Source organism: Bison bison, unplaced genomic scaffold, assembly GCF_000754665.1.
Source record: "Bison bison bison isolate TAMUID 2011002044 unplaced genomic scaffold, Bison_UMD1.0 scf7180017864491, whole genome shotgun sequence".
Classification (NCBI taxonomy): Eukaryota; Metazoa; Chordata; class Mammalia; order Artiodactyla; family Bovidae; genus Bison; species Bison bison.
In genome coordinates, this window is record NW_011495050.1 from 12,470,707 (window position 1) to 12,482,759 (window position 12,053).

The 12,053-nt window shown below is 47.8% G+C and overlaps 1 protein-coding gene across 8 annotated transcripts in view; it reads left to right on the top strand.

Annotated features, from left to right (window-relative positions):
- Nucleotides 1-11,777, top strand: part of SYBU (syntabulin (syntaxin-interacting)) — an 84,757-nt gene extending 72,980 nt beyond the window's left edge. For all 8 annotated transcript variants that reach the window (XM_010863445.1, XM_010863443.1, XM_010863447.1 and 5 more), the window contains 3 exons: nucleotides 5,346-5,549; nucleotides 7,719-7,868; nucleotides 9,899-11,777. In XM_010863445.1, the coding sequence (XP_010861747.1) occupies nucleotides 5,346-5,549; nucleotides 7,719-7,868; nucleotides 9,899-11,015 (1,471 nt within the window). In that variant the 3' untranslated portion in view covers nucleotides 11,016-11,777. The remainder of the gene's footprint in view (nucleotides 1-5,345; nucleotides 5,550-7,718; nucleotides 7,869-9,898) is intronic.
- The last annotated feature ends 276 nt before the right edge of the window (nucleotides 11,778-12,053 follow it).

Here is a 12,053-nt window from a genome sequence, read left to right on the forward strand (position 1 = left end):
TGGCAGGACTGGCTTCTTGCGGCGGCCCCTCTCCTTGACTTGGAGATGGCCATCTCGTCCTTCTTTCCTCACATGCTCTTTTCTCTGTGTCTGTGTCCAAGTTCCCTCTTCCTATAAGCACACTAGTCATACTGGATTGAGGCCCACCCTAGCACGTTGTTTAAACAGAAATACCCTTTTTAAAGCCCTGTTTCCAAATACAGTCACATTCTTAGGTGCTGGGAGTCAGAGCTTCCACCTGTGAATTGGAGGGGGACATTGTTCAGCCTGTGACAATATGATGAAGACGGTGAGGGCAAGGGTGAGGATGTTACCTGAAGGAAAGGGCAAGGGCTGGCAAAGGGAGATTCCCCTGGGTGCCTTCTGAGGATCCCTTCTTCACCTCCCCATTTCTCTCATTTCCAGTTACTGGTGCAGGTTTGCAGGAAGGGGCACAGCGTAGCGGAATTCTCTCTCTGTGTGGGTGCCTTCTGAGGATCCCTTCTTCACCTCCCCGTTTCTCTCATTTCCAGTTACTGGTGCAGGTTTGCAGGAAGGGGCACAGCGTAGCGGAATTCTCTCTCTGTGTGGACTGCCTTCGTCATATCCACCAGACCAACATATGGGGAGGGCTAGGAAGGCAGTGTCCAATTTGCCTTTGCACGGCCTTGACCAGCATGGAAGCCTGCTTCTCCACCGAAATTTTTTTTATCATCATCCACCATGTTTCTCCCACGTTTGTACCCACATAAGTTAGCGTTTGAACTAAACTAAATGTAAGGGACAGAACTGATCATTTAAAGCATGCAGTTTCTTTTTTACAAGTTGGCTCTTACAAATAGCCTAGTAACTCATTTCCTGAAATATATTTCAAGACTCAGTTGTACTTGAGTAGTGTTTGATAGCTTGAAGAGTTTTTGCTTTATTTTGTATAGCTGAGGAATTCTTACAAAATCCTCACTTCATTTAATGTATATGTCACTAATCATATATCTTAGTGCAAGCACCAAACTAAAGAAGTTGGTGGTGAATTCTTCAGGTTAATAACCACATACCTCGCCAGTAGCTAGTATGCCTGTTTACAAGCCCAAAACAATATACTCCATTTGTGGAAAGATGGAGACATATCTGTAGAGTTAAGAGACCTGGATTTAAATCCCAGTTGAGTTGTGAGTTCTTAGACCAGTTTTTTTCTTTTTTCCCCTGCTTGGGTGCGTGCTAAGTTGCTTCAGCTGAGTCCAACTCTTTGTGACCCCTTAGAGTGTAGCCTGCCAGGCTCTTCTGTCCATGGGATTCTCCAGGCAAGCATACTGGAGTGAGTTGCTATGCCCTCCCCAGGGAATCTTCCCAACCTAGGGATAGAACATGAGTCTCTTTCATCTCATGCATTGGCAGGGGGGTTCTTTACCACTAGCACCACCTGGAAAGCCCTTTCCTCCCCCCTGAGCTTCATTTATTGCTCATAACTTTAGTACTTCCCATACTTCATGTAATGTAAAAGGAAAATGATCATCTGACCAGTCTTACTGTCATAAATCTTATTGCCCTGATGGTCAAAGTTAAGTGAAACGATGTTCATAAAGCCCTTACAACAGAGCTTGGGTTGCAGAAGGTTCTTGGTAAAGAATTCCCTGGATAAACATGAGGGGTTGATCATGTTGAGGGGTTGAGGGCTTTACTTTTTCTCCTAACTTGTAATGGTTAACCCTCCACATGTCTCATAGCCACATGAAGAACTAGTCAGGCCAGTTTGTGCCAGACTTAGAAGTGAAGCAGAGGGAAGCACCTCCCAAGCCAGAGAACATGTTCTTTCCTGCCCCGCCCCTACCACAGAGTTGCTGAAGTTGGTTTGTCACAAAGCCATCAGCCCATCTGTTCCATATAAAGTGTCCTCTTTCACAAAAAAAAAGGAGGCAGAGTCCATTTGGATGATTTCAAAAGGAAAGAACTTTTTAACTTGAGAATTTCATGATGTTTCATTTATATGTGATTTACTGGGTTGAGTACTAGTTCAAATTGTATTAGATTTTAAGTAATTGCAATTTTGGAGCCAAGTAGACCCAAGCACACACACTTACACTGACACTCATGTTTCTCAGTGAGATGTGTCTGTTGGATACACTTGCAATCAAAATTGCAAAGAGAGACTGTCAAAAAGCAGCCCTGCTGCGTGAAAAGTAACGTTTTCCCTTTTACTTCCTTGTAATGTCATCAACGGAGAAGGCAATGGCACCCCACTCCAGTACTCTTGCCTGGAAAATCCCATGGACAGAGGACCCTGGTGGGCTGCAGTCCATGGGGTTGCTAAGAGTCGGACACAACTGAGCGACTTCACTTTCACTTTTCACTTTCATGCATTGGAGAAGGAAATGGCAACCCACTCCAGTGTCCTTGCCTGGAGAATCCCAGGGACGGGGGAGCTTGGTGGGCTGCCATCTATGGGGTCGCACAGAGTCGGACACGACTGAAGTGACTTAGCAGCAGCAGCAGCAATGTCATCAAGATGTATTCCTGACATAGATGTGCTATCCTATTTAAGTAATTTCTACATTCTTAAGATGCTTCCTTACATTGCATTGTTGTTGTTGTTTAATCACTGTGTCTGACTCTTTGCAACCCTATGGACTCTAGTCCACCAGGCCCCTCTGTCTATGGGATTTCCCAGGCAAGAATACTGGAGTAGGTTGCCATTTCCTTCTCCAAGGGATCTTTCTGACCCAGGGGTCAAACTCACATTTCCCGCATTGGCAGGCAGATTCTTTACCACTGAGCCACCAAGAAAGCCCATTCCTTACACTGTTTTGTGTGTATGTGTACTCAGTCGTGTCCAACTCTTTGCAGCCCCATGGACTGTAGCCCGCTAGGCTCCTCTGTCCATGGAATTCTCCAGGCATGAATACTGGATTCATGTTGCCATTTCCTCCTTCAGGGGATCTTCCCGACGCAGGGATCAGACCGGCATCTCTTGCATCTCCTGCATTGGCAAGCAGATTCTTTACCACTGTGCCACCTGGGAAGCCCCATTCCTTACACTCAGTTCAGTTCAGTCGCTCAGTCGTGTCCAACTCTTTGCGACCCCATGAATTGCAGCACGCCGGGCCTCCCTGTCCATCACCAACTCCTGGAGTTCACCCAGACTCATGTCCATCGAGTCCGTGATGCCATCCAGCCATCTCATCCTCTGTCGTCCCCTTCTCCTCCTGCCCCCAATCCCTCCCAGCATCAGAGTCTTTTCCAATGAGTCAACTCTTCGCATGAGGTGGCCAAAGTACTGGAGTTTCAGCTTTAGCATCAGTCCTTCCAATGAACACTCAGGACTGATCTCCTTTAGAATGGACTGGTTGGATCTCCTTGCAGTCCAAGGGACTCTCAAGAGACTTCTCCAACACCACAGTTCAAAAGCATCAATTCTTCGGCGCTCAGCTTTCTTCACAGTCAAACTTTCACATCCATTCCTTACACTGCTGCTGTTGCTGCTAAGTCGCTTCAGTCGTGTCCAACTCTGTGCGACCCCATAGATGGCAGCCCACCAGGCTCCCCCCGTCCCTGGGATTCCCCAGGCAAGAACACTGGAGTGGGTTGCCATTGCCTTCTCCAGTGCATGAAAGTGAAAAGTGAAAGTGAAGTTGCTAAGTCATGTCTGACTCTTTAGCGATCCCATGGACTGCAGCCCACCAGGCTCCTCTGTCCATGGGATTTTCCAGGCAAGAGTACTGGAGTGGGGTACCATTTAGGGAGTGTCAAATCTATGGAACTAGATTAACAGGGAAGTTCAAACAAGATTATCCAAAAATAGTACCTTGCAGTTGAATTGCCCTTAACAGCTTATCCAGTGTATTCAACATGCATTCTTTAATTCCACATCACCTCTGTGAAGGTTTTCATATATCCCCAATAGTAAGTGGCTTACTTGCTAAGTTCCTAGTAAGTGGCAGTGCCAGGATTTCAACCCAGTTTATTCACTTAGCAGTCATTTAGGGAGAACCTACCTGTGCTAGGATGTAGTGGGGATGTAAGAGCACAAGCTATGTTTCTGCCCTCAGGATGCCCTAGTCTGGTGGGAAGGACAGACAAGCCTGCCGTGGTAACGCACTGTGATAAGTTCCATGGTGAAGTCTGCACAGTGGGGTGGGAAGCCCCAGGGGACAGCACCCACACCAGCCTAGAGAAAGAAGAGTCCAGAGAAGGCTCCCATCCGTCTCAAAGTAGGAGGTATCCAGAGGCTCAGGGTAGGGAGCAGAAGAACATTCTAGACAGAGAAAATAAGTTCAGAATTAAAAGGATGATGGAGAGCATGGACCATCAGGAAATGAAATTGTCTGGAATGCAGGGGAAGGGGGGAGGAGGGGCAGGGAGAAGATGGGTTGAATGCGGTGGTGTGGGGATGGGATCAGACCTTGGGCACTGTATTAAGGAGTCTGGATTTTATTCTGGAAGCTGAATGGCTTTGAGGAGGCCAATGACACTCAAATTGCGCATTGGAAAAGCTGCTTTTACCGCAGGGACAACCTCCTTGCTGAGAGGGCCAGACAAGAGGCAGGGAAAGAAAAGGGGTAATATTTCAGCAGTCAAATGATAAAGGTTTTGCTAAGTCACTGGGGGCTTCCCAGGTGGCTCAGTGGTAAAGAACCCACCTGCCAATACAGGAGATGTGGGTGCCATCCCTAGGCTGGGAAGATCCCCTGGAGGAGGAAATGGCACCCCATTCTAGTATTCTTGCTGGGAAATCCCATGGACAGAGAAGCCTGGTGGGCTTCAGTCCACAGCATCCAAAAGAGTTGGACACAACTCAGCAACTGAAAGAACCACAAGTCATTGGGAACAGAAAGAAAAAGAAAACATATAGGTGGTTAAAATTATAGACGATGCATTTATGTGGGTTATATTTATCTGTCCTGTTTTTTCCTTCTTCCTTATGGGCAAACTCCTTCTCCCTGATCCTCCAAATGATCCACCCCAGTTTTCTGACCCAACATGAGCAAAACCTGAATATTTTAAAGTAGCAACAGGTATACTGAAATAGACGCCACGTCTTTAAAACAGCCTCTGGAACAAAACTAAACCAAAGCAACCTTTTACATGGTTTGTGTTCTTAGCAGGCAGCTGGGTTTAATCCAAAACAAGCTTTATGGTCAGAAACTATTTGAAAGAACAGCAGAGTGCTGACAACACAGGAGAGAAAATATCGGGCAGGTGGGAAGAAGGCGCTCATAAAGCCACGTTGCTCTAATCATTATAGGGTTGACCCTTTCCAACCCTATAGGTTGGATTTCCTCGGTGGTGACTAGGTTTAAGAAGGAATAGACGTTTGCACTTGGGTATCCCCGGCCCCAGGGATTCTAACATGCTTCATGCTTCTCTCCTAGTCGAGGTCCCCACGGGCGGAGCAATGGAGCTTCGTCCTACAAGTCTGCCAACAGCCCACCGTCCCCACGGGAGAAGGACCTTCTGGCCATGCTCTGCAGGAACCAGTTGAGTCCCGTTAACATCCACCCCAGTTATGCGCCTTCTTCCCCGAGCAGCAGCAACTCCGGCTCCTACAAAGGAAGTGACTGTAGCCCTGTCATGAGGTGAGTGCCGTCCGTCTCCTGACTCATGGTTCTTAGTTTGTCCTACTTGTAAGCTTCTCTTTAAAAAAAAAAATTTTATATATATATATATATATAAATTATACATACATATATATATAAAAGTATATAAAACTCGCAGTGGCTTCCCTGGTGGCTCAGTGGTAAAGAATTCTGTCTGCCAAGTAGGAGAGTCAGGTTTGATTCCTGGGTTGGGAAGATCCCCTGGAGGAAGGCATGGCATGGCACTCCAGTATTCTTACCTGGCGAATCCACCAGGACAGAGGAGCCTGGCGGACTACAGTCCATGGGGTCACAGAGTCAGACACGACTGAGAGACTGAGCATGCATGCATATAACTCTCAATCCCCTGCCGTGTCCTGCAATATGACACATCTCTTTACTTTCCCGCACTCAGTAACAATCCTTCAAGGGCTGCTGCAGAAAGGACAGGAGCCACAATTTCTAATAAGGCTCAGCAGTCCCAGGAATTACTGGCTGGGCAGGAGAAATGGCACAGCAGCAGTAGGACGGTCCTACGCATTTCCCTCCGAATGGGGAAGAGTCGTTCGTGTGTTTGCCGGTTCATTCAAACACCAGATGTTTACTGAGTACCACACTGTATCCAGTGCTGTGTGAAGCACTGGGAATAGAGCCATGAACAACAGAGGTCCCCATGCTGATGCCCAGAGGAGAAGAAAAACAGTAGCCATCTAATGACAGAAATGCATTAGGATTATTCTGCAAGTACCTGTCATTCTGTGTAAAAGCTGGGAACTGGGAATTCCCTGGCAGTCCAGTGGTTAAAGACTTTGCCTTCCAGTGCAGGGGAGTGCAGGGTCAGTCCCTGGTCAGGGAGCTAGGATCCCACATGCCTCGCAGCCAAAACATAAAAACAGAAGCAATACTGTAATAAATTCAATAGCGACTTTTAAAATGGTCTGCATCAAAAAAAAAAAAAAAAGTGGACACAGGATCCATTTGGAGGGGTCAAAGGAGGCCTCTCTGAAAAAGCGAAATTGAAATGAGATCTGAAGGTCAAGAAAGGAATGAATTAGTCCCTGGAAGGCACGAGGTTGCAGAAAAAAGGAACTGCACATCCAGATGGGCCCTAGCAGGCCAGTTGGGAACTGGATGCTGGGCACGGGCCATCTTGGATGCAGCGCAGGCTCAGGGCCAGCAGGGCGGATGCGGCGGCTTGGCCCAGGTCCTGAATTGGGGAAGAAGCTGCCAGCCCTCTTCCTTCCATCTTCCTCCTCCCGGGCATCCGGGTCTCACAGTCAGCTTTCTTAGAGCAGGAGGGATGCCCCGCTCTCGGCCAGGCCTGACAGGGGCCAGGACTCCAGTGAAGGAAGCTTCACAGAGCGCTGGACACCTGTCTTACAAACCCTATCTGGTGCGAGTAGACCAGCTCTTTTCCCTTCAAAAGAAGGAAACTTGACACCAAATCAGCACACTCACGTCAGGGACTGATATCAGAACAATCTGAATTCAACCAACAACAATCAAGATCTTTAGGCAAGTGGCACATTGTGTGGAAGCGAGGTCATCTCGCTCCCTTCCTGCCCCCACTCATTGTCCTTTAACATAACAGCCTCCTACTCTGAACTGACAGGTGGGTCTCTGGACAGTTGTGCGTTATTTTACAGGAGATCGTCCCTAAGCCACAGAAAATCTCCCTCTCCTGGCCCCACCCCCTTGACAAAGCTCCGCCCTCAATCTTCCCAGTTATGTGCAGTCCTAAGAGTGGCAGGTGGATGACTGTCCCCCTTCTGAAGTGAAGAGAAGTGAAAGTCGCTCAGTCATGTCTGACTCTGCGAACCCAAGGACTGTAGCCTGCCAGGCTCCTCTGTCCATGGAATTTTCCAGGCAAAAATACTGTTCCCTTCTCCAGGGGATTTTCCCAACCCAGGGATTGAACCCAGGTCTCTCCCACAATGTAGGCGGATTCTTTACCGTCTGAACCAGCAGGGAAGCCCAAGGAGACTCCAGTGGGTAGCCTATCCCTTCTCCAGGGGATGTTCCCAACCCAGGGATCAAAGTGAGGCCGCTCACTGTTGGGCTTTAAGATCCCAGCACACAGCTGCCGTTTCTTCTCAAGCTGTTTTAGCTGTGCCTTAACTTTCCTTTTTTATAGAAAAAGTAATATTTCATTTACTTGGATTGTTTCAGGCGGTCTGGAAGGTACATGTCCTGTGGTGAAAATCATGGTGTCAAACCCCCAAATCCAGAGCAGTACTTGACCCCTCTGCAGCAGAAAGAGGTTACGGTGAGACACCTGAAGACCAAGCTCAAGGAGTCCGAGCGCCGACTGCATGAGAGGTGAAGTCGCATTCCTTGCACGCTGTGATTTAGAACGCTTTCTTTTTCCATAAAGTGAAATGTGAACCCACGCTGTAGAACAGAAGAAAAATTACTTCATTTAATTTTTGTCGGATTTCTTAACTCAGTCTCTCAGAAGAGTCATTTGATAATCCTGAGTGATTTGACTCTTAGGAGTTCAGGGAACCCTCCTGGGTTTGAAGGGACCCTCTGCTTTTTCTGGGTGTGTCTAGCTTTGACGTGAAGAGCTGGGTGTGTGCAGAGCTATTTTTAAAGGACAGAACACTTGCAGGAACAATGCCGTACTTCCAGTAGAAGTACGGCACACACACAGCTGGCCCCTATGAAGCCCTGTTTATATGTGTCAGAGAGTGGATGGCCATGTGCATTGTGATTCCTGCAAGCTATTTCTGTGCTGAAGGAAAAGGTTCATTATTCTTGCCCAAGTGTTACGGTAATTAAAAAAAAAGAAAAACAAAAGCCCAAGCTTAAGAGATCTTATCTCAGAGAGAAAAGACCTTTGACGTATTGGGACAGGCCAGATTTTTGCTTGGTAGTTTTTCTGAGAGCTCTGACCAGGGTTGATGGTGACATGAGTCAGATCATACTTTCTGGAAGTCTTGGTTTATGTTTTGAGGAATCTCTGGGATGGTTTGAATCTCTAGGAGGGAGGTGTGGAAAGGCAGTGAAACTAGAGAATAGTGAAGCCTAAACTTAAAGAAGCAATATGTACAACATCTGTTCAAATATGTCAGTATCCTGACTATGTGGTCTTGTCCTAGTCACTGAGAGAATGAGTACATACATTTACATTGACTAGGAAGAAATTATATGTAAGGAAACATTTTTTTTTACAAATATCTAGAAATATTGTCCTGTGAAGAAGCTAACCATTCCCTTCAGTGTAGGATGGATCTAATGTCATCTAGCCTGAGAAGAGGTAGAATTATCAACATTTCATAAAGTCCTTGAAACATGTAACTTTTTATGATTTAAAAAAGTTTTTTTATCATTGGAATATGATCAGAACTGTTTTGCAATGCTAAAGTTTATCAGTCTGTCTTCTGCCTTTGACACATAATTAAAAGTGATATGGACTTTCCTTCCCCAAATTGTTTTGTGGACATATGAAAGAGTAGGCTATGGAGATTAAAGCAGGCTAAGAGACTCTAATGTGTTCTAATAAAATAATTTCCAGTATTAAGTACAGGATTGCCTCAGAGATATTGCAGGTTTGGTTCCAGACCACTGCAATAAAGCAAATTGCAATAAAGTGATTTATATGAAATTTGTCACTTCTTAGCACGTATAAAAGTTGTTTTACTACACTGGAGTCTATTAAGTGTACAATAGCATTATACCTAAAAAAATGTACAAACCTTAATTTAAAAATACCTTAATTGCTAAAAAATGCTAATCAGTGTCTGACAAAGCAGGGTTGCCACAAACCTTCAATTTGTAAAAGACATAGTATCTACAAAGCATGATAAGGCAAAGTGCAATAAAACTGTCTGTATTAAGCAGAGGATAATGCTTGAAAGACGGCTCAGACCACTGTAAAGAATATAAAGAATATGCCTGCAATGCGGGAGACCTGGTTCAATCCCTGGATTGGGAAGTTCTGGAGGAGGGCATGGCAACCCACTCCAGTATTCTTGCCTGGAGAATCCCCATGGACAGAGGGGCCTGGCGGGCTACAGTCTATGGGGGTCACAAAGAGTCAGACACGACTGAGCGACTAAGCAGGATGCTTGAAAAGTACTTAGTGCCATGTCAGACAGAGTGGACACTATGAAAAAGGAGAGAAAAACAATCACAGCAAAATTTTTTTTCTGATTCTAGTAACTGTTATTATTTTAGCTATTTTACAATTAAAAGGGGGGCAGTTCAGAGCTAATACCTTCAAAAGAAAGAAAAAAAAAATAGAAAGTTACATAACCTGCACGTTTCCGGTGGGAGAGCATGGGCTCCAGGCGGGTGTCAGAGTTGACCTTTTTTCTTTCTGAGTCGCCCTTGTCTTCCGGCTCTAGGGAGAGTGAGATCGTGGAGCTGAAGTCCCAGCTGGCCCGAATGCGCGAGGACTGGATTGAGGAAGAGTGCCACCGGGTGGAGGCCCAGCTGGCCCTCAAGGAGGCCCGGAAGGAGATCAAGCAACTCAAACAGGTCATCGAAACGATGCGGAGCAGCCTGGCCGATAAAGACAAAGGCATTCAGAAATATTTTGTGGACATCAACATTCAGAACAAGAAGCTGGAGTCGCTCCTCCAGAGCATGGAGATGGCGCACAGCGGCTTGCTGAGGGACGAGCTGTGCCTCGACTTCCCCTGTGAGTCCCCGGAGAAGGGCTTGGCCCTCGGCGCGGCCTTGGGGCCGACGGAGGATGCTCTGTCCCCGGAGGAGCCGGCCACGGAAGAAGGGGCCGACAGCGAGCTGCTGGGGGCAGACGGCGCGGCCCCCGGCGAGGATGTGTTGGAGGAGCTGGTGACAGGCGCCATCCCGGAGCCGGAGCTGCCAGGAGCCGAGGTCGTGGCGCTGGGCGGCGAGGCGGCGGCGGTGGGCCGCGGAGGGCGCCGCGCGGTGGCGGAGCGGGCGGTGCAGACCGACGTGGTGCCCTACAGCCCGGCCTTCTCCGAGCTCCTCCGGCACGTGCTCCGGCTGCAGGACCCCTGGCCCTCCTCCAGCGCCGCGACCCCCGACGAGGAGTCCGGGGACGACTCGACCGAAAGCTTCCCAGAGCCCATCTCCACCTTCGTGGTCGATTTAACTCCCCGGAATCCAAACTCGGCCATCCTTTTGTCTCCCGTGGAGACCCCGTCCCCCGCGGCGGGTCCCGAGGCTCGTGGGAACCGCCTCATGAGAGAGCTGGATTTTGCGGGGTCGGAGGCGGCGGCGGAGGAGGAGGAGGTGAGGCTGGACTGCCCGGGCCCACTGGCCCGCGCAGGGGGCATCGCCGGGCGCTACTGGAGCCGCAGCTTCCTGGTGGATCTGCTGGCCGTGGGGGCCCCCGTGGTCCCCACCGTGCTGTGGGCGTTCAGTACTCAGAGGGGGGGCACGGATCCCCTGTACAACATCGGGGCCCTGCTACGGGGCTGCTGCGTGGTGGCCCTGCACTCGCTCCGCCGCACCACCGAGCACATCAAAACCTAAAGAGACGATGTGGCTTTGGTGGGGTGGGCCCGCCTGCCCCCACCCCGTGCAGCACGGTGCCCGGTGGAGAAGCCGCGGGGTCGACCGGTGGCGGGTCTGGTTCTGTCGTTCTTTGCTCCTCGGTATTTGATTTGCACTATATTTAGTTGAAAGCCTATTCCCTGTTGAAAACCGGAGGTATCTTCAAAGGCATGGAGACCTGGTTCCAGTCAATGTCCCACCGGTGTGATAGAGAAAGCATGTTCGTGACCCTGCCCTTGTCGTCCAAGGTACCCCTGCTTATTATCCTAGTGGTTCAGGAAGAGAAAATGCAGAGTTTGCACTTTCAAGACAGCTTCTGTAAGGCTGGCATGTTATCTCCTTGCTTTGCTTTGTCCCGTTTTTCAAAAATATGTAATTGTTAACAGCATTCCAATGGTCTTGTGCATAGCAGGGGACTGTAACCAAAAATAAAAATGTATTTGTGTAATGGGTTGGAAGAAGTCTTGAATAGCTCTTTAGTGTCTTAATCGGGGTTGATAAGGTTTGAGTGTTTGCAGTTTTTTTAAAACTAAATGTAGCTCCAGAGTCTGAAATGGCTTGTGTGTTCCTAAACCTGGTAATTGATGAAACTGTATGTAAGGTTTACATTGTATTAACTTATTTTTTGCTTATTATATATAGTGTTTTGTTGAAAATTGTTTGTAACCACACCCTAAAGCATGATGAAAATAAAGATTAGTGTTTCCATTGAAATAAATGTTCTATCCTCCTATAAAATAACTATCTCTGTGATTTTACTTCTGCATATGATAAGAAAGACTATATGGATGGCACACCCTTCCATCTTTAACAGTAGAAACTGTAAAAATGGAATTACATGATAAAGAGGGAAAAATAATTGTTCAGTAAAGGCGAGGACTTCCCACTCTATCTTTTAAAATGCATTATTTTCTGGGCTTCCCTGGTGGCTCAGTGGTAAAGAATCTACCTGCCAATGCAGGAGACACAGGTTCGATCCCTGACCTGGGAAGATCCCACATGCAGCTAAGTCCGTGT